At 41.9% G+C, this 25,289-nt stretch overlaps 1 protein-coding gene across 1 annotated transcript; it reads right to left on the reverse strand.

The window, feature by feature from the left end:
- Positions 1-10,080: 10,080 nt before the first annotated feature.
- LOC105917691 (trace amine-associated receptor 13c-like) lies at positions 10,081-11,212 on the reverse strand. The gene is made up of 2 exons (XM_036131718.1): positions 11,021-11,212; positions 10,081-10,891 (listed from the first exon to the last, which is right to left on the reverse strand). The coding sequence occupies exons 1-2, from the start codon at positions 11,194-11,196 to the stop codon at positions 10,081-10,083; spliced, it is 987 nt and encodes a 328-aa protein (XP_035987611.1). The 5' UTR covers positions 11,197-11,212.
- Positions 11,213-25,289: the final 14,077 nt, after the last annotated feature.

A 25,289-nucleotide genomic window follows, 5' to 3' on the forward strand; every position in this document is an offset into this window, starting at 1 on the left:
TTGGTGAATAGGTTGGATTTGGAGCGGCGCGGTAAACAAAACATAAACTATATCGGATTTGGAAAAGGCGGATTTTGGCATAAACTGGTATGTGAATGGTTCTGGTGGAAATGGAGGTAGAAATTGAGGAATGTATTGGATTTAGAAGGGTGGACGCCAGTGGGGAGAGGAAGAGGACGTTTGATTTGTTTGACTAAAGAGCATCACTGGACTGTTGTAGCAAAAGTTTTACCCGAAAACAAGGGTTTTTTTGGGAACAAGCTGTATAAAGAATCTTTATTCCTCTGGAGGTTGTGCGGCCAATGAGGTACGGTTTTATTATTTTGCTTGTCTTTATTCATGTAAACCATTATATTCTAATTCGGATTTCTGTTTCCTCTTAGTTCTGACGGCATTTTAAGGGCATTTTCTAAGACATATAAAGACATGTTGTCCGCAATACTGGTCTGTTGAAACCAAAAGAACGACGCTGAGCCTTGATTAACTCGGGAGGAGTAACAGCCAGAACTCACGCCTGCTTTGGGCTGGAGAAGTGCAGAGGGGAGTGGACGTGCAGCTGCTGTGGAGCCGACAATGAGCAGCTCGTTAAGGGGTGACGTCGCTCTCTAGCATCAGGGAAAGGCTGACTGCACGCAGGGATTAGCCAAACCAGAAGCAGCTGTTGTCTGGGAGTGCAGCGGACTTAATTTACCACCAAGTAACACGTTTAAGTTAAATGTTAAATGTGAAGAGGTGAATTAACCTTGCTAAGCTTTAAGGGACTCAATAAGTGCTTGAAGGGTAACCTGCTGCAGTATACATACAAGTCAGGTGTACACAAGTTAAAAGTTAAACTCAAGTTAAGAAAAATATATACATTTTGTTTGTTTTATCTCATTCAAGGAAGTTGATTCCAGCTAACTTAAGACAGATACGAGTGTTTTTTGTTTGTTGGTTTTATCAAGGGTAACCAAGGTACCGAAAAGGGAAGTTTTGTGATTTGGTTTTACATGGAAATAGTTTCTCTGTCTTGTAATAGTTGAAAGATTTATTATTCAGATTAAGGTGTTTGTAACTTCACAACTAAGTTGATCTTTAACTAGAGAAATAATTTAAGTTTATGAACACATTTAAAGGGTGTGTGTTTAAATTAGGCTAAATCTACATACTTCTAATGTAAAGATAATTAAGATTAAGTTAAACAATAAACCCCAAAGGATCTAAACAAAATGGACAATGACATGGCCATGCAGGAAGACTGTGACACTGAAGCTGTGAAGTTGCAACAAGAAGGAAATCATAAAGAGGTGACCACAAGTGAAGCTTTTTCAGCAGAAGGCTTCAGGAAAAGTGCAATACAGAAAAAACTCAATGAAAAGGGTCAAGTGCTGCGTGAAGAAAAGATGAACAAACTTCATTCTCGTTTCAAGCTCAGTTATGACAAATGGAAAACTGCTGCTAAACAAGCCAAAAGAGCTCTTAATGCATCTATAAAAACAAGTTTGCACAGAAGCTGGTTCTTTGTGCACTTCAACAACTTCCCAAAGTTCCAAACAGTCAAGTAGTGCGCGTTCAAGCCACTCAAGTAAGCTGTCTGTCAAAAGGCAAGAAGCAGCAGCAGAACTGGCTGCCATGGAAGCAAGCTTTCTGATTGGCTTACAGCAAGATGGAATAGGAAAGTTATTCAGATTGAAGAGGAGTGTGGTTCATTTCCGACATTTAGTAACTTTGTTGACTTTGTCATAAGAGAGGCAAAAATAGCATGTAACCCAGTGACGTCGCTACATGCGCTTAAAGCAAATGCTTCAGAGAAAACAAAGCTCATAAAGGCTAGCAGTGTTGGGGCAAACACATTTGCAAGCAGTACAGAAGAGAAAACAGAAACAAACAAATGTGTATTCTGTGGGAGATTAAATCACAACATTCAGACATGTCAAAATTTCATGGAAAAGACAATCACTGAAAGAGTGAAGTTTGTAAAATTAAAAGGACTGTGCTTTAGATGTCTCTGCTATGGACATCAATCCAAGAAAAGAGAAGTATCTGCAACACCTGCAAGAAAAAACACCCAATATGTCTACATGGAGAACGAGACAAGGAAGACAAAAACAAAATAAGGAAGGTGATAAAAGGCAGAGGGAGTATAACGAACTAGAAGAGATTAAAGAAGGCAAATAAATCAAAGAACAAGATCAAGAAACATCAAGTGAGGCAATCTCAAACCGTGTGATCCAAAATGATAAAAGCAAACTTACGCCCACAATGATTCCAGTTTGGTTATCCACTGTCAAGGCAGTGGATACTGTTGGACTGAACATTAAATCAGTTAATTCTAATTCCATTGCTTTTTGTCTAACTGTCTACCCAAAGCTTTTTCTCTCACTCTTCTCCATTTCCCAACAAGATGTTAAAGTGCTCTGAGCTGGATGATCTTCACTATGACCCTGTAAATTAGCCCAATAGTTTAGAGATAACTGAATTCTTCTCAATGTCAGGAAGTCTGAACAACAACAACTCTTAATGCATCACGTGACTTTTGGCACAAATTTACCGCAGCAGGGGTGGCCTTGTTTCGTAGTGGAGCAGAGGCTGTTTTGTGCGAGCGGAGACTATTTTGTACTGGGGGAAACTTATAAATTATATTTTGAGTGCAAGGTTGGCGGACAGTTTGCAAAACAATTTTTTTGTGTGTGAAACATATCTTTTTGTGTACAACCTTTTGGCAGGAAACAATCTCCATAACTCTTGCTGCAGCATTTTGGATCAGCTTAAGACTTTGAACTGCATTTCAACCAGTAAACTAATGTTTAAACCAGGGGTGTCAAACGTACGGCCCGCCGAACTATTTAGTCTGGCCCGGTGGCTAAATGCATTATCATTATCATTTCCATCTTACTAATTTTAACTGACACATCAATGTCTTTTCTTGTTGTAGCCTCCTTTGCAGCCCTATCTGCCATTTCATTTCCTTTAACTCCCATATGTGCTGGTACACACAAAAATATGACTGTAATGTCCATCATTTGAATTCTGTATAATGTTTGCTGGATTTCTATCAAAATATCTGGTCTACTGTCTGAGTGTTTTATCTGTAAACTGATTAGTGATGAAGATGAATCTGAACAAATAATCACTCTCAGAGGTCTTATTTCTTCTACCCATTGCACTGCAAACAAAATTGCTAGCATTTCTCCTTTGTATACTGATATATTATCACTTGTCCTCTTTCCTACTGTAATATGAAACTCTGGAACAATAAAAGATACTCCTATCTTGTTATCTAAACTTTTTTGATGCATCTGTGTAGATCTGAATGAAACTGTAGTAACTATTAATATATTCCTGTATTGTATTTTAATTTAAAATAAACCCCCTGAGCTTATTTCCCTTTCACAATAGTGTTAGATCTACTTTAGATTCAGGTAGTATCCAAGGTGGTACTGCTGGAAGTGGTACTGTTGGACTGAACATTAAATCGGTTAATTCTAATTCCATTGCTTTTTGTCTAACTGTCTACCCAAAGCTTTTTCTCTCCTTCTTCTCCATTTCCCAACAAGATGTTAAAGTGCTCTGTGCTGGATGATCTTCACTATGACCCTGTAAATTAGCCCAATAGTTTAGCGATAACTGAATTCTTCTCAATGTCGGGAAGTCTGAACAACAACAACTCTTAATGCATCACGTGACTTTTGGCACAAATTTACCGCAGCGAGGGTGGCATTGTTTCTTAGTCGAGCAGAGGCTGTTTTGTGCGTGCAGAGACCATTTTGTACTGGAGGAAAACTTATAAATGATATTTTGAGTGCAAGGTTGGCGGACAGTTTGCAAAACAATTTTTTTGTGTGTGAAACATATCTTTTTGTGTGCAAAACAAGTTTTATTTGTGTGCAACACCTTTTTTGTTTACAACCTTTTGGCAGGAAACTATCTCCATAACTCTTGCTGCAGCCTTTTGGATCAGCTGAAGACTTTGAACTGCATTTCAACCAGTAAACTAATGTTTAAACCAGGGGTGTCAAACGTACGGCCCGCCGAATGATTTGGTCCGGCCCGGTGGCCAAATGCAATATCATTATTCAACGACTGTATCTCCTCGCTGCATCAACCGATCTGCACCTGATTTCACTGCTGAACGGGTTTGTGTGAATTGCCCGGTGGACGGGCGCGGAAAACGCGTGACAGCTTCTGCGGTGGCTGGCGGCAGGCGGTGCGCGTACCCCAGCGGTGCTTGGCTGCGAGGGCCGCTCATCGCCGCTTGCGGCTTTAATTATTATTATTATTATTCTGCCCCCTTAAAGTGGGGCTTTTTTGGGGGCTTTCTCATTTTCAAAAACTCACCAAACCTTGCAGATGCATGGTGACTATTTAAAAAATTTATATTTTAAGGTCGTCACAAAAATCTAAAGAAAAATGCCTCAACGGCGCCACCTAGAAATTTTTCAAAGGACCCTTTTCTATTCACTTACTTCATCGTAGAGACATGAAATTTGGTACAGTTGTAGAGCTCAACAAGACGCTCAGAATTTACAACTAACATCATAGTGCAAGTATCACAGGAAGTTGGCCATTTTAGTCTGAAAGTCTGATTTTAACCTCAATTTTGACTTTTACAGCATTGATATATGATCGAACTCCTCCCAGGGATTTTGAGTGATCGGCTTGAAACTCGGGCAGTCTGATCAAAAGATATGGCCAATTAAAAGTTATCAAAACGGTGAGTTTTTGAGCATGCTGAAGGGGCGATAGCAAAGGTAAAATTTCACCTATTCGCCACAAAAAATAAAAGTGTTATATCTCCTACAGAGAAACACACAGGAGCACCAAACTTTCCGTGATTCATTATCATCGGGTCTTCTACAATATCCAATGGTCAAATGATGACATTAGTAAGGCCGTGCCCCCTAACAACAGGAAGTGTCATGTTTTGCTGTAAACAGTCAAGCGGTGTTACCCCTCTGAGCTAATCAACATGAAACTGAAGACATGTTGGTGTGTTGTGGATTCCAGGCCCAAGTGGATTCGATGGAGCAGGGCGGCGTGGTGGCGTGCCAAAGTCACCTCAAACCATATATTTTTAATCTTTTGAAATTGACAGCATTCTTATTTTTTCAAACCTGTCCACCAGGTGGCAGCAAGAGACCACAAATAAACCACAAACCAAGTTGGTCTTTGGTTTCCAAATATATTTAAGGCAAGGCAAGGCAAATTTATGGTCTGGATGGTTGATACACTGATAACAAGTCTGTGATGTATTTAGGTGCTAAGCCATTCAGGGATTTATAGACTTACAGAAGTATTTTAAAGTCTATTTTCTGAGATACAGGGAGCCAGTGTAAGGACTTTAGAACTGGGGTGATGTGCTCTACTTTCTTAGTCTTAGTGAGGACATGGGCAGCAGCGTTCTGGATCAGCTGCAGCTGTCTGATCCACTTTTTAGGCAGGCCTGTGAAAACACCGTTGCAGTAATCAATTCTACTAAATATAAACGCATGGATTAGTTTTTCCAGATCCTGCTGAGACATTAGTCCTTTAATCCTAGAAATGTTCTTCAGGTGATAGAAAGCCGACCTTGTAACTGTCTTTAGATGCTTTTGGAGGTTCAGGTCTGAGTCCATCACTACACCCAGAGTTCGGGCCTGATTAGTGGTTTCTAGCTGAAGCGACTGAAGCTGTATGCTAACTTTTGATTTCTCCTCTATTGGACCAAAAATTATTACTTCTGTTTTGTTTTTATTCAACTGAAGAAAATTTTGGCACATCCACATACTGATTTCTTCTAGGCATTTACTCAGTGCCTGAACTTGTTCATAGTCTCCTGGTGACATGGTGATTTAGAGCTGTGTGTCGTCTGCATAGTTATGATAGCTGATGTTGTTGTTTCTTATTATCTGAGCTAGAGGGAGCATGTAGATATTGAATAGGAGGGGACACAGGATGGACCCTTGGGGAACCCCACATGTGATTTTTATAATCTCTGATGTAAAGTTACCTACTGACACAAAAAATTCCCTGTCCTTTAATTAGGATTTAAACCAGTGGAGAGCTGTACCACAGAGGCCGACCCAGTTCTCCAGGCGCTCTAACAGAATGGAGTGATCAACAGTATCAAATGCTGCACCGAGGTCCAATAGAACCAGCACTGTGGTTCTTCCACAGTCATTATTTATATGGATATCATTAAACACCTTGATAAGGGCGGTCTCTGTACTGTATTTAACCCTTTAAAGCCTGACCCATCAAAAAATAGTCAAACAATTCAAATTTTTTAGAATGTTGATGTTTATTAAGCTTGAAAACAAAATCCAATTAATTTTTTTGCCATATCCTTATTTTTATGATATTATTTTTGTAACACATTTAATACGGTAGGCTTTTGTTTGAACTTTTGGCTCACAACAACATGACATATATAAAAACACAAATCTTGCCTAAACATCTAGAAATTAAAGAACACTTCAGGCAGTTTTTCCTTTAGTTCTTTTTAACCTACAACTTTTTACAGCCATTTATTTTGCATTGTGGTAGACACCAAAATTGTGTCTGTCATTGTTTAGGCAAAGATGTACTTTACACTTTTTTACAGTAGACAAGTTCAGCTTCAGATCTTCGGGATCTGAGGCTGAACTTGTAAAGTGCAGATAAAATATCATGGAGATCAATACCTCCCATGAACTTGTTAAATGTTTCAACAATGGGAGCCATAATATGAGTTTTGGATTTGCGATCCCTACGTTTCACATTTACAACATGTTCAATACCAACAAATATGTACAAGCCCCATATGTCTGTTTGATCTGCAATCCCCAGGAGCATTTCATCAGTGACAAACTGCTTGAAATACGTGTATGGTGTCATGTTACACCTGTTCTCGCTGCCTTCCTCAACACTTACAATGAGATTGAAAGATTGGGGCTTGATATTATATTATCCTTCTTTTGTATTCTTTCCTTTTCACATTGATCTTCACTGAATCATTTCTGACTGTGTCCAGAGTTGCTGTTTGGACCTCAACTTCCATGCCTATCTGGGCAACACTTTGATCCTGACAGTCTTCCTCATCATTGCTCAATGATGACTGGAAGTCCAGTCCTCATCATCATCCTCATCATCTTCTGCTAGCTGCTCTATGTCACTTTAATTGCCATCCAATGTCATGTTGATGACATTTTCCCAGTCCTTTCATTTTCTCTCTTCTTCCTCAATTCTTTTTAACATCTAAAATTACATAAACTGCTGCTCAAAACGCAAATAGTAAGGTTTTTTGTTATGGTGAAAGAATCAAAAATGTATTATGAAATAGCATTTAATAATAATTATTAATTAAAAAATTGTATGTGGCTCAGTTGAGGCAGGAAGGACTTACATTACTTTACAAAAATGTTGCATGACTGTTCAGTGATAAAGTAACTTATATACCTGCAGTGTCAGATATGATACACACATTTTAACACGGTTTAACTGTGATATAAATAATATTTTTCTGGGTAATTGGGCAATGTCTCAAAACATAAAACATTAATCTAAAAAACTAAATAATAATTTTTTGGTTATTGTTGCCTTAACCTGTCTAAAACTGGAAAAAACTTTCCTGCAAATTGCGTGCGACCCAGCTCACGTGAACAAACATTTTGAAAAGGGGAAAAAAAAGCCGTTCCACTGGCTGCAGTGCAATGATAATCCAGTAGGGTGCAGAATACATGTATCAAATTATATCCAACAGGTTGTTGAGGTAAATATTGCTCACGTTCAAAGAAAAGAGTCCCTAGAAACCTATGTAGCAAATATGATACAAATGACGATAAAGCGTTAAGTTGAACAGATATACAAATCATGCTTGAAAACTGACAGACTTACTCTTATTCAATACATTTCAATTTTTATTTATATAGCGCCAAATCATGAAACATGTCATCTCAAGGCACTTTACAATGTCAAAATCAATCAGATTATACAGATAAACTCAGATTATACAGATTGGTCTAAAAAATATATATATAAGGGAACCAGTTAATTGCATCAAAGTCGTGACGAGCAGCATTCACTCCTGGCGTAGAGCCACAGGGAGAGTCGTCTGCATTGTACATGGCTTTGCAGCAATCCCTCATACTGAGCAAACATGAAGTGACAGCAGAAAGAAAAACTCCCCATTAACGTGAAGGAAAAACCTCTAGTATGAACGGTCATCTGCCTTGACCGACTGGGGGTTACAAAAGACAGAGAAGAGACACAACGCAGCTGTTTAGAGCATTGAGCTTGGGTCCCAGATGTTCTGAGTTAAACTCCCACAGACTGCCACTCTGGGTCCCTGAGCAAGACCCTTTACCCCTGATTGCTCCCCAGGTGCCGCACAGTGGCAGCCCACTGCTCCCCAAGGGGATGGGTTAAGATACAGAAGTGAATTTCTCCATTGTGAGATCAATAAAGTTCAATAAAGTTCAATTATAATTATAACTATAGAGGTAGCTCAGGGTAACATGAGCCACTCTAACTATAAGCTTTGTCAAAAAAGAACGTTTTAAGCTTAGTCCTAAAAGTAGACAGGGTGTCTGCATTACAGACCAAAACTGGGAGTTGGTTCTACAGAAGAGGAGCCTGATAGCTAAAGGATCTGCCTCCCGTTCTACTTTTAGAGAGTCTGGGAGCAAAGTGCTATGTTAGGAACATACGGGGTAATCAGAGCTCTGATATATGATGGAGCTTGATTATTAAGGGCTTTATGTGTTAGTAGAAGAATTCAAAATTCTATTTGATTTAACAGTAAGCCAGTGAAGGAAGGCTAAAATTGGAGAAATATGATCCCTCTTGTTGATTTTCATCAGAACTCCTTCTGCAGCATTTTGGATCAGTTGAAGACTTTAAACTGCATTTTGTGGACTTCCTTATAGTAGTAAAGAATTACAATAGTCCAGCCTTCAAGTAACAAATGCATGGACTAGTTTTTGAGCATTGCTCCAGGACAGAATGTTTCTAATTTAGAAGGCGAAAAAAGGAAAGGGATTTCAATTACCTGTCTTGGTCAAAAATAGCACCAAGAATTTTGACTTTATTACCAGAGGCCACATGTGGAATATTGCTAAAGTAATACTTTAGCAATATTTCCAATTGATAAAGTGTTACTGTTACAGTATTTCTTTTGGGTGTCTATCCACCAATTTAACTGTCAAACGTTCATAAAAGCTGTTTTAATGCAAGAAACGAAACCCTTAAACACATGAAATAACAATTAACTTTAAAGAACTAAAAAGGTTTTGTTAACTTTTGACATAAAGCTGGATTAACAGCTAGTAAGATACCTTTGATTAAATTGGTATATCAATGTTTAAACCAGGGGTGTCAAACGTACGGCCCGCGGGCCGAATCCAGATTTTTTGTGAGTCGTGGGGTAGTGCTGCCCAACGTGTTCGTGTGAATCGCCCGGTGGATGGGCGGGAAAAATGTGTGACAACTTCTGCAGTGGCTGGCGACCGGCGGTGCGCGAACCCCCGCGGTGGCCAATAGGCCAGAGCGGCGCTTGGCTGCGAGGGCCGATCATCACCGCTTGCGGTTTTAATTCACTTTGCCTTTGTAGTCTTTAATGTTTCAATCTCACTCAGATATTTGTAAGGAACTGAATTTTGAAGGTTTATGTGCTAAATTAAAAGCCACTAACTACCTTAAATTGGAGTTAACAAAATATATGATCACCACACAGAAGTAAATATTATCAAGAATGAGAAGACATTTATGGCACATGGCAGCAAATTCTTTCTGGTAATTCCTATAAAATGAATTATTTCCCAAATGTTTTTAAGTGACAGTATTCAGTTTTCAAAATTGTTATGTGTGGATTAATCTTACTGAAAAATGGAGAACAAATGTTCACAGGGTAAGATTATTTCTTTTCATTATCAAATACATCATTCAGACTTGACCAGTCAATAAAAATATGTGCTACCTACATTTTCTCCATGTCTAAACATGCCATTTCCCAGAAAAAACATTTTAGGTTATGTCAGGATCATAGATGACAACAGCAGTTTGTTAGATATTTTTATATGTGCCAAGTCTTTCAGCTCATTGAACTATATCTTTTTTTTTTGTCATCATGGGCCAAAACTCCATTTACATAAAAATAGTGCCAGATGAATCAGAGTTCAGGATCTGCAGTGTAAGAATTAGTTTAGCAGATTTCCTAAACCAGGGGTAAAAAAGGGCATAGATCAGAGGGTTCAGGGTGGAATTAAAATAAAACAGAAGAAAAGTCACAGATGAAGCACTGACCTCTGCATCCTCTTCCAGGAGAATAACACAGAAATATGGACATGTACATATGAGAAATGCAATTACAACAATTCCAAGGATAACAGCTGCCTTCCTTTCAGATTTCTTAGCTGTGACTTTCTCTGAGCTCTGAAGTGATACAGCGGCAACATGAGACTGCATGGCTCGAGCCTGAGACACAACCACTACAAACACTCTTACATAGAGAACTAGGATGGCAGTGACTGGGCCAATAAAGGACAAAAAAAGATCAAAAATTCCCCCAACATAATCAAGGACAACCATACACTCTCCAAAGCAGGAATTATACCTGCCTGGTTTTTGCAAGCTGTCTTTTAGGATCAGACAGTGGCAAAGAAAAGCAAACATCCAACACAGGGAAACGCATGTCTTTGCTCGTTCTTCTGTGACTTTGCTGGAGTAATACAGGGGGTAACAAATGGCCATGTAACGATCAACAGAAATAAGTACCATGGTTCCTATTGAAGCAGAGGTGATTGCATAGTCCAAAACAACATACAGAGCACACATGATGTCCCCAAGATACCAGCATCCATCTATCAGCATGATTTGAAATGAAATGAGGAATCCCACCATGCAATCTGAGACAGCCAGAGAGAGCAGGAGGATGTTGGTGGGGTTGTGGAGCTTCCTACAGAAATTAGAAAACAGCACACTCATCATCTATTGTAGTTACATTTGTAATTAAAACACACAAGGTCATAACCTTACAGCCATTTAACATGATTTAATTTTTTTCTAAAGAGATACATTTCATTACTTAAAGTGGGAGATAGAGATGATGACCAGCAAGTTGAATGTCACAGTGAGCACAGAGATGAAGGACAGAGTAATGTAAATCAGCAGGGATATTGAGGGAGGACGCACGGTCTTCCTGCAAGATAAATTGAGCAGTTGTGGAAAGCAAAGTTCAGCTTCTCCAAAGGTTTTCATCATTAGATAGAAAAGAACAGAAGCTGCTAATCTGTCTGTTATATAAATTAAACTGCTTATTAGATAAAGCATTCATCTCTCTCGCACTCTCTTTCTCTCTCTCTCTCTCTCTCTCTCTCTCTCTCTCTCTCTCTCTCTCTCTCTCTCTCTCTCTCTCTCTCTCTCTGTGAGTGATGGCGTGTGAGTGAGGAGCTAAGAGTGATTTGCTGGTTTGTTTCAACTTTTCGTAGTTTTTGAGAAAACTATTTCTTTTTTTTCCCCGCTGTGTGTGTTTGTAAGTTGTTACTTTATTATTTTCTGTTGAAAGGGCTGTTTCTTTTTATGTGGTTGTGAGTGTGTGTGTGTGCGTGTGTGGGGAATTGTTTGTGAGGGCAGCGTGCTCTGGGGCACAATGCCGGTGATGGAGGCTGTACCTGCGGAGTTTGAGAAGCTGACTCGCAGACATGCGATCAAGCTTTTCCCCGCGGTGCAGTGCTCGGTGGAGGAGGCCGGGCTGGCTGTGGGAGAGGTGGTTGGGTGTGACTGTGTGAGGTCTGCCTCACGCATGAACGGGGCCATTGTTATGTTTTTTAGACAGCACGGCTAAGGTTGGTGAGGTGGTGGAGAGGGGAGTGGTGATCAAAGATACCTTCACTCCCGTCTCCCCTCTCGTTAACCCAGCCACAAAGATAATGATTTCTAACGCCCCCCCGTTCATTAAAAATGAATTGCTGGGGAAGGAGCTATCTAGATATGGACAACTTGTGTCGCCGATTACGATGGTTTCTTTGGGGTGTAAATCTCCTAAACTGAAACATGTTGTGTGTCATAGAAGACAGGTGTACATGATCCTGAAGGAGAGAAAGACTGATCTGAGCCTGTCTTTCTCGTTTAAAATTGATAGATTTAATTATGTGGTTTACATTTCCTCAGAAACAATGAAATGTTTTGGTTGTGGGGCGGAGGGGCACCTGATCCGCTCCTGCCCGGAAGGTGGCGGAGCGCGGCGGGCGGCTCCGGGGGGGGATCCGCCCGGTGCTGCTGCGGTAGCTCCGGGGGGGGATCCACCCGGTGCTGCTGCGGTGGCTCCGGGGGGGGATCCACCCGGTGCTGCTGCGGTGGCTCCGGGGGGGGATCCGCCCGGTGCTGCTGCGGTAGCTGCGGGGGGGGATCCGCCCGGTGCTGCTGCGGTAGCTCCGGTGGGAGATCCGCCCGGTGCTGCTGCGGTAGCTCCGGGGGGGGATCCGCCCGCGGATGCAGCTCCTGCCCCGGTAACCGTGTGGGGCACCCCAGTGGCTGCCGGGAGGCCGGGTTCTCCTGCTCCGGTGGGGCCGCCCGTCGCGGATGATCCTCCCGCGGCGCCGGTCCCTGTGGTTGCGGGGGACCCGGTTCCGGTAGTATGTGCCGAGGCAAAAAGTGAAGCCATGACAGGCGAGCAGAGTGACATGTTTCAAGAAATTATGGAGGAGGATATGTCTGATGACGATCTCCTCAAAATGTCTCAGAAAAGAAAACATTTTGAAGCAGGAAAAAAGAACAGTAAAACAAAGAAAATAAGTGTCCGGATGTCCACAGAGTCAGAGAGTGACTTTCCCCTGACTCAGGAGGACTCTCAGTGTAGATATTCTCCTGAGAAAATAAAAGTTTCCTAGAACAGACTAAAGGCTCCAGGCTGCCTAACGTAGGGGATTTCTTCCCAGACCTTCAGCTGTTTATCAGGTCAGCCAGGCCTCTCACCAGGAAGAGCAGTGGGGAGGAGGTTTTAACAGATCAGGAAATATACAGACTGAAAAAACTCTTACTGAAGGTAAAAGCTCAAATCGTCAACGATGAAGATGAGTTTTAGATGTTTTCTACCTTTTACTGCTCCTCTTACTGTTATTCTTTTTTTATCCATGTGTGACTTCAATATCAGTACCTTAAACCTGAACGGGGCCAGGTCTGATCTTAAAAGAGCTGCTCTTTTTAAACTGATGGAGACAAAAAGAATCGATGTCATGTTTGTTCAGGAAACTCACAGCACTACAGACAATGAAAGTGACTGGAAAAGGGCTTTTAAAGGGGAGGTGGTTTTAAGTCACAGGTCCAGTCTGAGTGGAGGAGTGGGGATTTTATTTGCTCAGGGTTTTGTACCTTTTTCTATTACTGCAGATGAAGTCGTTCCAGGTTCTTTATTGAAAGTTAAAGCTGTCTTTGAAAATGTGGAACTTGTGTTTTTAAATGTCTATTCTCCCACTAATGCGGTGGACAGGGTAGTTTTTTTAAACAATCTAAGCGACTGTGTCAAGAACTGTGAGGATGATGGTTTTATGTTTTTGGGGGGTGATTTTAACTGCACAGAAAATCCAACCCTAGACAGGAACCATCCTGAACCACATCCTCCTTCATCTCACACACTCAGACAGCTGATGGGGAACCATGAGCTGAGTGATGTGTGGAGGGTTTTTAACAGTCAGCAGAGACAGTACACCTGGAGCCACAGCAGGGAGGGGGTTCTATCTCTGGCCAGACTGGACCGCTTTTATTGTTTTAAACACCACTTGAATATTTTTAAGAGGTGTTTTATTCAGCCTGTGGGTTGTAGTGACCATTTTTTGGTCTCTTGTCGTGTTTTTATCAAAAACACCCGTTTAAAGAGCGCTTATTGGCATTTTAATACGGGCCTTTTAAATGACCAGGCTTTTAGAACTGCTTTTAAGCTTTTTTGGGAATCCCACAGAGAGAGCAGGCCTGCCTTTACCAACATACAACAGTGGTGGGATTTTGGTAAAACACAGATAAAACAGCTCTGCCAGCAGTTCACTCGCGGTGTCACTACAAACTTAACTCGGTCCATGAAAGATCTGGAGACGCAGGTGGTGGAGCTGCAGGCTTTAGCAGACTCTACAGCAAATCGAGGGCTATTAGATTCCCTCAAGTCAAAAAAAATCGGCCATAGCCAACCTGTTGGGCGTCTCAGCACAGGGGGCGCTGGTCAGGTCTAGGTTTATGAATATTACACAGATGGACGCCCCATCGCGCTTCTTCTTTGGGCTGGAGCGGAAAAATGGACAAAGGAAAACCATCCATTCTTTACGAACTGGTAGCGGCTCCGAAGTCTCAGACTCATCTGAGATCAGGAAGTGTGCTGCCGAGTTTTATGGAGACCTGTATAAGAGTGAGTGGACCCATGATCCAGATGTGCACAGCAGCTTCCTCAGCGGTCTCCCTCAGGTCAGTGAGGCTGACAACAGCAAGCTGGCAGCAGAGGTGACGCTGCAGGAGCTCCACACTGCCACCATGAGCCTGCAGAGCGGCAGAGCTCCAGGTATGGACGGCCTTCCTGCTGACTTTTACAAGTCTTTCTGGTCTATAATAGGACCAGATTTACTAGAGGTGATCAGTGAAGGCCTAAAGACCGGCAGACTGCCCCTGAGCTGCAGGAGGGCGGCAATAACCCTGCTGCCTAAAAAGGGAGACCTGCAGGAGCTGAAGAACTGGAGGCCGGTCTCATTGCTGTGCACGGATTATAAGATCCTGTCCAAAGCTCTGGCCCTTAGACTAAGGGAGGTGATGGCGTCCATCATCCACCCTGACCAGACCTACTGTGTGCCCGGCAGGCTCATCAGTGACAACGTCACTTTAATTCGAGACATTTTGGAGCTCTCCAGTTCATTGGGCATAGAGGTTGGTCTGATTTCAATAGACCAAGAAAAGGCTTTTGACCGGGTTGAACACCAGTACTTGTGGCAGACTCTCGCTGCTTTTGGGTTCAACCATGGTTTCATAGCCATGGTCCGAGCTCTCTATAGTGACATTGCGAGTGTTCTGAAAATTAACGGTGGGCTGAGTGCACCATTTGGGATCCAGAGAGGGGTAAGGCAGGGCTGCTCTCTCTCTGGGATGCTATATTCGGTAGCCATCGAGCCTCTGCTCCACAAACTTAGAGCTACACTTACAGGTGTGGTTTTCCCCCAGTGTCCCGTGTCTTTTAAACTGTCTGTGTACGCTGATGATCTCGTTGTTTTAGTTAATTCACAACGAGATATTGACATTTTAGCTGACACTGTGAAGGATTTTGGTTTTATCTCATCTGCCAGAGTGAACTGGGGTAAAAGCGAGGCTCTGATGGCGGGAGGGGAGCTGGGGGGCTGGCTCAGGCTGCCCGGTGGCCTACAGTGGAAAAAAGGAGGTTTCAAATATCTTGGAGTCTTTCTGGGGGATGAGAACTACACAAATAAAAACTGGGACCTTGTCCTGGAGCAGGTCAAAGGTCGGCTGGGGAAGTGGAGGTGGCTACTCCCAAAAATGTCCTACAGAGGCCGAACCTTAATAGCCAATAACCTGGTCTCATCCTCCTTGTGGCACCGGCTGGCTTGTGTTGATCCTCCAGTTACTCTCCTGTCAAAAGTTCAGTCAGTTTTAGTTGATTTCATTTGGGACAAGTTGCACTGGGTCCCACAGGGTGTCCTGTTTTTACCTAAAGAGGAGGGGGGGCAGGGCCTGGTCCATCTGGCCAGCAGGGGCGCAGCTTTCCGCCTCCAGTTTATCCAGAGACTACTGACCGGACCAAAGGATACTCTGTGGAGACCCTTGTCCCGCTGCATTCTGCAGGGTTTTAAAGGCCTGGGTCAGGATTTTAATTTGTTTTTAATGAACGTACCGAACATGAGCACATCTACTCTGCCTGCTTTTTATAAAAGTGTTTTTAGAGTGTGGAACCTGCTGAGGAAAGAGAGGAGGGGGCAGGTGGACTCCCTGTACTGGATCCTCCAGGAGCCGGTCCTTTGGGGGACCCGTCTGGACCTTCCCAGTTGGGCAGGTCAGAGTCTGTCTACAAGACTGCAGACTGCGGGGATTGTTACTCTGGGGCAGGTGGTGGCGCTGACTGGACCCCGGATGGACGATCCCTCTGGACTCGCTGCCCGGCTGGGACTGACGTCAGTGAGGGTCACACAGAAACTCACAGAACACTGGAAACAGAGACTCACAGGACACGAACGCCTGCTTCTAAACTCCGCTTCCAATCAAACAGTGACTGATGACCATCCTTTTCCTGCCATTTCCCTGGCACCGGATTTTAAAGACTGCTCTGGGATTTTAATGGAATATACACACCTCGCACCACTGGATGGTACCACAGGAAAAACATTTTACCGAATATTGGTGAAAGCAATTAACCAGAAAAAACTAGACAAGAGACCTGACACGCCATGGAGGAGATATCTGCAGCTGGCTCCTGCAGTCAGACCTGAGTGGAGGTCCTTCTACAAACCTCCACTCTCTAAAAGACATGCAGACATCCATTGGAGAGTCCTCCATGGGGTTATTGCAGTGAACTCTTTTGTGTCCACTATAAACCCAGCAGTAGAAGGCAAGTGTCCCTACTGCGACAAAAGAGAAACCGTGTTTCACTGTTTTTATGAGTGTCTTCGTCTTTTACCCTTGTTTCTGTTTTTACAATCTGTTTTCACCAAATGTGGAGAGGTTTTTACCAAGCAGTTATTTATTCTAGGTTTTAAATACACACGCCAGCACAAGAACAAGTGCCAGCTTTTAAACTTTGTTTTAGGGCAGGCCAAGATGGCGGTGTATTTTAGCCGGAGGAGGAAGGTGGAGGATGGTTTTACTGTTGAACCTGTCACTGTGTGTACAAATATGATGAAGTCCAGACTCCTTATTGATTTTAATTATTACAAAGCAGCAGGAGATCTGGACTCATTCCAGCAGGTTTGGTGTTTTAATCAGGTGTTATGTTGGGTGGAAAACCACACACTGCAGTTTGGAGATGTGCTCATGTGAATTAAGTATTTATTTATTCATTTATTTATTTACTCTGAGGAGTAAGGTTGTATAAATATGTCATGATCAAATGATTGTTTGGAAATGAACGGAAAATAAAGTTGATTTAAAAATCAAAAATCTCTCTCTCTCTCTCTCTGTCTCTCTCTCTGCAATACAATGGAGGTGGGACTTAAGGAATCAGTTACACTAGTGCAGGGGTTAAAGATCTCCGTCGCTGCGATGGATTTCCGTCATTTGGAAAATGTGTGCAAAAAGTTCCATCTACACTGTTTGGTCAAGGTTTTAAACTGAAGCTGCTCTCAACCAATGAAACCAGGTAGAGCCGGGACATTAGCCACTCAGAAAGAGAGTAGGGCGGGTCTTTACAAAGCGGACATTGCCAGTCTAAGGTTAATCGTTAACTTTTGGAAAAGCATTTTAAACTGGCCTCACATGGCATGAATGAAAGTAACGGTGGTCAAAAGGTTTTCTTCGGATTTATGTGAACCAGCAGGTCAGAAAGTTCAGCGGGTTGAACAGCTGACAACAACTTCCTCGGTAAGTGTGTCTGTCGCCGTTCTTGTAGTTAAATTAATGAGTTATTTTGCCCTGTGGCCATGTCACCTGACAGCGGTTATGCCCTCACTTCCATTAATTTAGTTGATAAACCAACCAGTGATCTCCTCATGATTCTCTATTACAGTTTTTATTGGTTGCTTTGACACAGCAGTCAACTCAAAACCCACATTTTTTTTAAACATTTTGTTTGCAGGCTCCAACTCTGCCAAAACATTTAACATATAATCCAAAAGCAGATTTTGCCCTCAAACAACACAACTTGCACACAAATGTTTGAGCCCTTCCAATCATTTGTTACACAAGGGGCAACAAAATTCAAAACACCACACTCAATGTGAATCAGTGCAACATTGCTGGTTCATTGTAGCCAAAGACTGTACGCAGCTTACATGGCAGTGCCATTTGTCATCAAATCTGCCTTTTTGCAAAAAATGGATCCAGAAGCAAATATGTTGTGATGCAAATTTTATTGATTCTTCATTCTTTTTTTCCAGATAAACAAATTAAATATTCCAAAAAATGAAAGATTCCAACAGAAAATACTAGGGCTGTTTGTTCCTTCTAGTCCATTCTGTCCTGATGAATAGGCCACATGGCCTCATCTACATCACATTCAATATTTTCCCTTGCAATGCACCTTGGGAAAAATCTTCTTGCATGCCTGATCCATCCTTGACATGCCTCTGTATCTATATCATGGGCAGCAGCAGTCATTGCATTGAGCAACAGCATCTGCTCATAGGGGCGGTGATCATATACTTTCCATCGCCATGCACTGAAGAATTCCTCTATAGGAATAGATAGAGATGTATATACTGTATAGCAGCAATACATGCTCTCCAGTCGAAAAACTCTTACAATGGATGCAACTGTGTTTCTATTGAGAAAAGGTTGGACTCTTTGTCCCGCCCCTCTAAGTGAAAGGCCATGATTTACCACATGATCAATCATAGTTGCCCAAATTTCATCTGTAACTTTAGCCCTTCCAGCTACACCGCCACCTCACACATGGATTCCTCTTCCTCATAATCTTCTTCCCCTGACCCATCTACCTCTTACTCTGCCTCTCATCTGCCTTAGACCATCCATGCTTGCAAAGAACAACACACAACATGACACCTTTTACGTAAAGCCTGCAAACTGATTGCAAATTGAAAAGTTGTGTGAAGAAGTGTCAATCAGGTGCTTCAGTAATTTCATTCTGATCAAGAAGTTTCTAAGAGCTTGGAACATATGGTTTCTGTTTTGCTATCACAGCTAAAGCAATGGAGTTTGGACTGCATGAATGACATCTGCGTTAACTGTTTTGCAAAAGGGTGGGGAAAATGAGTCAAACCAATGAGAATGGGTTAACTCATTTGCAGGAGGTGTCTTTTGCTCTGCAGAGATGGTGATGCTAAAAACTGAGAGGTTGTGAGTTTCTTCAAACAGGTCAAAGCAATCTATTAAAACTGTATGTTTTATTTAAAACTCAGAGTAACGCGCTAGCTCTGGCTAATTCGTTTTTGTTTTTTTTGGAGGGGGAGAGGTGGGATCTTGAAGAAGGGCCAGAATATGCAACATTATCCTGCATTTGAATGGGTCCGATTCGGAAAAAGTAAAAAAAAATGTAAAAAAAATTCTACCTGCACTTTTCTGTAACAAAGAAGGCAGAGCTGCAGTCAGTCAAGCGGCAGCTTCCTCCTCACGAGCCGCTGTGCACCAGGACACTCATTAAATAAAATGACAAGGATTTTGATGCAAACAGATTATTAAGGAAACTACGTCAATAAATAAAAATAAATAAACTGCAGCTACAACAAGGACTTGATAACAGGTTCTAACTGGGTGAGGCTAGAGAAAGGTGATTATCAGTGTAAAAATAAAAACAAAAATAACTTAATTAAAGCTCTGTGGGTGGAGCGCAATGTGAAAAGGTTAAGTAATGCATTTTTATAAACTCATGAGTTGTGATAATTAATTGCTCTGCAATAACGGGCAAAACAGAGACTGATTATTGTAATGTGTGATCTGTGTTAAATTAAAATATATGACATCATCATAGTGTTGGTTATGTGTCCTGCATTGTCCAAGGTTGTTGTTGGCCTTGTGTGTTCATAGGATAGATTTATATAGAATGTGACAGGAAGCCAGAGGAGTTAATGTTCAGGTGTGAAGTAGGTGATGTAATGATGCAAACTGCTGTCTTTTGTACTAGTTATAGAGGTTTTCTGGGAGACACGGAGGGAAGGGAGCTGAAACTATGAAGTGGAGAGGTGAGTGGACTGTGAACCAGTTTGGCAAAAGTGTGAAGGAAGAACTTGAGGTTGCAGAGATGAAAGTTAACCAGGTGATGTTATGGATGTAGACAGTGAAGTAGAGGATGGAGAGGGCTGTCCAGCTGGAGAGTGGTAGAGATACAGGAATTGTCAGTGGATATTTTAAAACTACCAGATTTGGTTAAAGTTGACTTTGCACAATAAGCAAGTGAGGTAACTAATGTGGCATGATGTCCACAGCCCTGGGAATATATGGGCTGACTAACATTTTTTTCAGTCAAACTGATTATTTTTGCTTTAACCCATGCACTAGTGTCACCACCAACCCCTTTGATTCTCTCCGGACGACCGGTGTGTTATGCATCACCTGAATGTCTTTGCAAAGACTTTCAGGAAAGACTTTAATGTGACCAGAAAATAGAAGGGGACTTACAATCAGGGTCCGAAATTAACACTCGCCAGTCGCCAAATGCGAGTAAATTTCCCGTTTGGCGAGTGAATTTCAGAGGGCTAGCTGCCACATGGCGAGTAAATGTTTGTACCAAATAAAATAAAAGTAACATAAAAATAACAAAACCTATACGATCCGTTCACAGCTCTGTCCATCCAGAGCTCAGTCTAGACCCGCCTTCTGCTGTGCTGGTTCAGCTTCTTTCACATTCAGAACCAGTCATGGCTGCACACTGGATCAGAAAACAGATCTGCTAACCAGATACAGTCTAAAACGCCAATTAGTCTGTTTATAAGTTTCGTTCTTATTTATTCTGATTTTTTTTTTACCTGCGCTGCGGCTCTGTGATTCACCGCTCTTACTGCGCCTCCCCCGCCCCCTCTCGGAGCAAGGTGCTTTTATCAGCGGCCAGCCTTCAAAACGTGAATCGCTACGTTTAATGTCCTTCCACTCGTACCAAAATGTCCCAATTAAAGTCAGTAGGAGAGTCGGTAACTGTTTTTCATGCTCTTTTGTTTTTAACGACACAGAACCAGCGGTGCTTCGGTGGGCGTGGTGCGTTGCGCTTGAATTCAGGTGCGCAAAATTACGTTACATGTAACCTGTAACATCGGGGGCGCAGCGCACGAGGGTAAAATCCAGCAGCGAGATCAGCGTAAAGACGCAGCGTGAACCCTGAGTGCTTTAAGTGTTGCAGCTGAGGGGAAAATTTTGAACCGTACACAGGGGCGGTTCTGAACAGGGGCCAACAGGGGCCTATGCCCATGTAGAACTGTTCCTGGCCCCTGTTATGGCCCCTGTACTGAAAACATGTTAAATTTCTTAGGATGATAAATGCTGACAAAGATAACGTGACTGACTGGTCATTTGGATCAGTTGCATTTTTTTCGTTTATGGTTTTACCCAATAATAAAATAACAAAATAATTAAAAAATAAATATAAAAAAAAATAACAATAATTAAAATCAAGCTGTTTCACGTTAAGCTCCCGCTGTATTGAGAAAAGATCAGGGGTCTGCAACCTGCAGTTCCAGAGCCACAATTGGCTCTTTGGCTTACTTAATATTTTAAACGATGAAATGTTGACCTGTTAAGTTCCCCCCCCCCCCAAATCTTTTGTTCTGTGCCCCTGTGAAAAAACACTGGCCCCACCCTGACCCCCCCTGCTACATTTGGTCTAGAACCCCCACTGACCGTACAGGCTTGATGAAACTCTGCCTCATTCACAAATTTGGCCAACATGGATAGAATAATGATAATCTGTAGTGTTTTTTATCGCCTGGATGTGAATCTGATAATTCATATTGTGTCTTTTATAATCAACTACAATATATATATTTTTTTAATTCAGGAAACAAAGATTTCTCTTCCAGGTTCCATTCAGCCACGCCCCCAACCACGCCCCCCATAATTAACATAATTTCACTCTTAATTTTTATAAAAGTTGAGGTCTGGTCAAAATTAATATTTTGGCCGGTAAAAAATATGCCTGGCCGGTTGATTTTTACATCTACCGGCCAACTTGGCCGGTGAATAACAAAGTTAATTTCGGACACTGCTTACAATGTAGCCTTTTAGCACTCCGCACAAGGGGGAGCAGTCTATAGCCCCTTTTACACCGGCTCCATTGCTCTACCTTGCTCCGCCCTCTTTGAACCATTTCAAATACAGTCCTCTCAACCCTGGGAATGCTTTTTTTTCCAGCCCTGCTAAGTAGTAGGGCTGATCAAAGCGGAATATGGCTGATATGTGACATAAACTGACTACTGTTCACTGAGTGCCCAAGGACAAGGAGAAACAAGAAGGTTTTTGCTGAAAAGGTCCAGGGAAAAGTCCAACTGAATAACAACAATATTAATATTTAGGACCACAATGAATGGAGTAGGTCAAACCAAAATATAATTTTACTATTTACAAACAATAAACCCCACCTGGGTTTTCAAAGGCTGAATGAGACAGAAAACATGGAGCTGGTTTAAGAGGTTTATTGAAATAAGTGAGTAGTGGAAATCAGTGTCACTGGGAGGGGTCTGGTCACGGATTGAAAACAGAAAATAGAAAGAAATTAACCACTGGCAGCATACAGGCGAAATAGTTTGGCTGTGTCATAGCAGGCTTATTGTGAGTGTTTGTTGGCATGGAGTGGGTTGAGCAGGAACACAGAGAGCTGAACTTCACAGTCTGTATGGTGACTGTTGTGGAGTTCTGGGAATACTTTATGCCAGTGTGGGGGCATTGGAGGGTGGACAGACAGTCAGTATTGCAGTGAGGGCTTGAGATAGATTTGCACCTCGGCAGGGTTGCAGGGTTTCTAGGAAGACTTCAATATGGCTGGCTACGGGTAGTTCCTCTCAGAGGTCGGAGGTGAACAAGAGAGTCTGAGGAACGTGTGTTTGACAAATTGTTTGGTTCTTCCAGCAGACACCAGACTGGGGCTGAAGAGAGCTGTGGAACTGCCGACCGATACAATAAATGACAAAAGAGAACATTAGTTTTGTTTCAGAAATAGCTAGCTGGATACGAGAACACAATTCTTAAATCAAGAGACTGGTCAGGTACCACTCTGAGTGACCAAACACTCTGACGCCGTCCCTCTGTTTTCTTTTCCCTTTCATGCTCTCACTAATCAGAGTAGATGATGAGCACGTGCACAGCAATCTACCAGTCAGACCCTGCAGGGTGAGAGAGAGGAAAAACACCAGCACAACCACACAGATCTGTATACAGATATGCAAACCTAAATCATTGACCTTAACCAGATCAATTTGGAATACACTTAATCCTGTTCACATATAAGTATCCCAGAATCAAATTCAAACTCAGGTGTTGCATTATTAGTTTTAAGTGAGGTAGACAGTCTCTTGTTTTGATGACAAACATAATTTTGCCCCCCAAAAAAACATTTTCTGTACTCATTTTACAATAAATGAGGTTTATAGAATTAATTCATTATACAGAAGCAATCCAGTACACATATCAAGTAGCAAAAAACACAGGCTGCAACTGAAACGTAAAGTGCCGTGTTTCATGAATGTTAAGAACACATGTAGCCAATTTAGTGTGTTGTTAGATCCTGTTACATCATGTAATCACATCGAATGTTTCTGTGCTGTTTTTAACTGCATTAATCACAATGTTGAGGTAGGAGTCAGTAATTGTGTATTAAAGGATGAAATCACATAAAATCAAGCTGAAGTGGCACTTTCTGTTCAAGTATCCTTATAAGATGAAAAATAATTTATGTCACACCCTTTCTACTGCAAGGTGTGATCAGCCTTTTCCAGATCCACTCTCACTGTCAATCCGTAAGTCAGCATCTGCTCCTGACCTCTCTGACCTGTTGTGTGCCGATACTCACTCTCTCCCTTTCTCTCTCCTCACAGACCATGACCAGAGCCTTCCTACTATATTCTCCTGTCCTTATTAATTTCAATAAACACCTTTTACTGTCATACTGCCTCTCTGTTTGTTGCTTCTGGATCGTCATGGAAAACCCAGCCATGACAAGTAACGGCAACGTCCACCTCACAGAAAATAATGAAAATGTCAGAAGAGAAATTAGCATGCTCTTTGTTGTTGATTTTCAGAGGGCTGTAGTCCCTGGTTTGACTAGAATTATCCATGTGCGTTTCTATTGCTTAATGACATTTGAGTTAAAAGCTGTCTGAAATCGGCACAGCAGTCCGAAGCTCCTTTCCTCCACAAAATAGAGATCTTACTGTTGGCCACATCAAAGGTCAAGGAACATAGGCTAAGAGCTACAATTAGACATTTTTGGATGGAGCCCTATATTAACTAGTGACAAATGAGGTCCAAATCATTGTTTAAACCGATTCTTTACATTAGCAAGGTTTCCAGCAGCCAAAAACACAGCCAACTAACCTGTACAATGTTTCCAATTTGTCCTTTAACTTTCAACATCTACCAGTCACAACTTTTGCTTTACGTGAAGTAATTAAATAACTTTAATTTGAGATCTGCAGATCTGGGTATAGTCGCACTAATACAGAAACAGTCATTCATTCTTAGTTTAGAAATTGTTTGCAGACTGGTTAGTGTCCGTTACTTTGGCATTGATGACTCTAAGTATGATAATGTTCATAACAACATATTCAACCATTTACTGGCAATGTTATGTCCTCAATACACATCCATACAGATTTCTCTAAGCAGTAGCTCTCATAGCTCCACAAAAACAGCATTCATAGCTGTTAATGCTACCACCCCTGTGGGTGGTGGGAAACCTCTGTATCCTCTGCGTCCCATCCAGTCCTTTACTCCGAAGAAGCAGTCACACAATTAAGTATGTTGAATGACTCTCAAAACAGAAATCATACTTTAACACTTTTAATCTAAACATGCCAGAGAAATAGTTGAGCAGATATCAGATGAGGCTCTTACAATACAGTTGTGGAGAAAAGGCATGGTAAAGAAACCCTAACCCTCAAGTAAGGGTTACATTAGCTTTTTATAGATCAGAAATGACACACCCCTGTGTGGTCGGAATTCTAAACAATAACTGACTTCCCAGAGTTATTGAATAAGGAAACAGTGGAGTGATGAAGTTCCAGCACTTTTAATGAGAAACAGAGCAGAGATCACACTGATGGAAAGTAATCGCACCCCACGATCTCTCTGCCTCTCTGCCTGCTCGGACGCTTCATTCTCTGCTTCCTTCTTGCTTACATTTTCCTGCCTTTTACTTTTTATCTCCTTTTTTATCTCTTAGCCAAAACTTGAGAAAGTTGGACTTTTATTTTATTTATTTTTGACAAGCTTCTACAGAAGATAGCTGTTATGGAACTGAAAATCTGCCAACTCGAAGTGAATTATGATGTAAACGAAGCGTATGGAAATGAAACAACCCTGCCTGTGATTCCGAACTGTGACCACCAGCCCAGCAACTTATTGAACAAACAGTTCCCTGAGGAAAATGAGAATCCCTGGACCACTCTGGGTGCAATACCAAAGGATCAAGGAAAACCCCACCTAGACAAAGGAAACTGGCCGATACTACAGAGAAGTGTCCCAAGACAAGTGAAACAACAATGGGCCGTTCTCACAAC

The sequence above is a fragment of the Fundulus heteroclitus genome, unplaced genomic scaffold, assembly GCF_011125445.2.
Source record: "Fundulus heteroclitus isolate FHET01 unplaced genomic scaffold, MU-UCD_Fhet_4.1 scaffold_452, whole genome shotgun sequence".
In the NCBI taxonomy this organism is placed as follows: domain Eukaryota; kingdom Metazoa; phylum Chordata; class Actinopteri; order Cyprinodontiformes; family Fundulidae; genus Fundulus; species Fundulus heteroclitus.

Bases quoted from the DNA above. Each gene is read 5' to 3' on its own strand.
- LOC105917691 (XM_036131718.1), bottom strand. From the start codon at position 11,196: ATGATGAAAACCTTTGGAGAAGCTGAACTTTGCTTTCCACAACTGCTC. The intron at 10,892-11,020 runs GTAATGAAATGT...TAATTTCTGTAG, and splicing joins ATCTCTATCTCCCACTTTAA to GAAGCTCCACAACCCCACCA.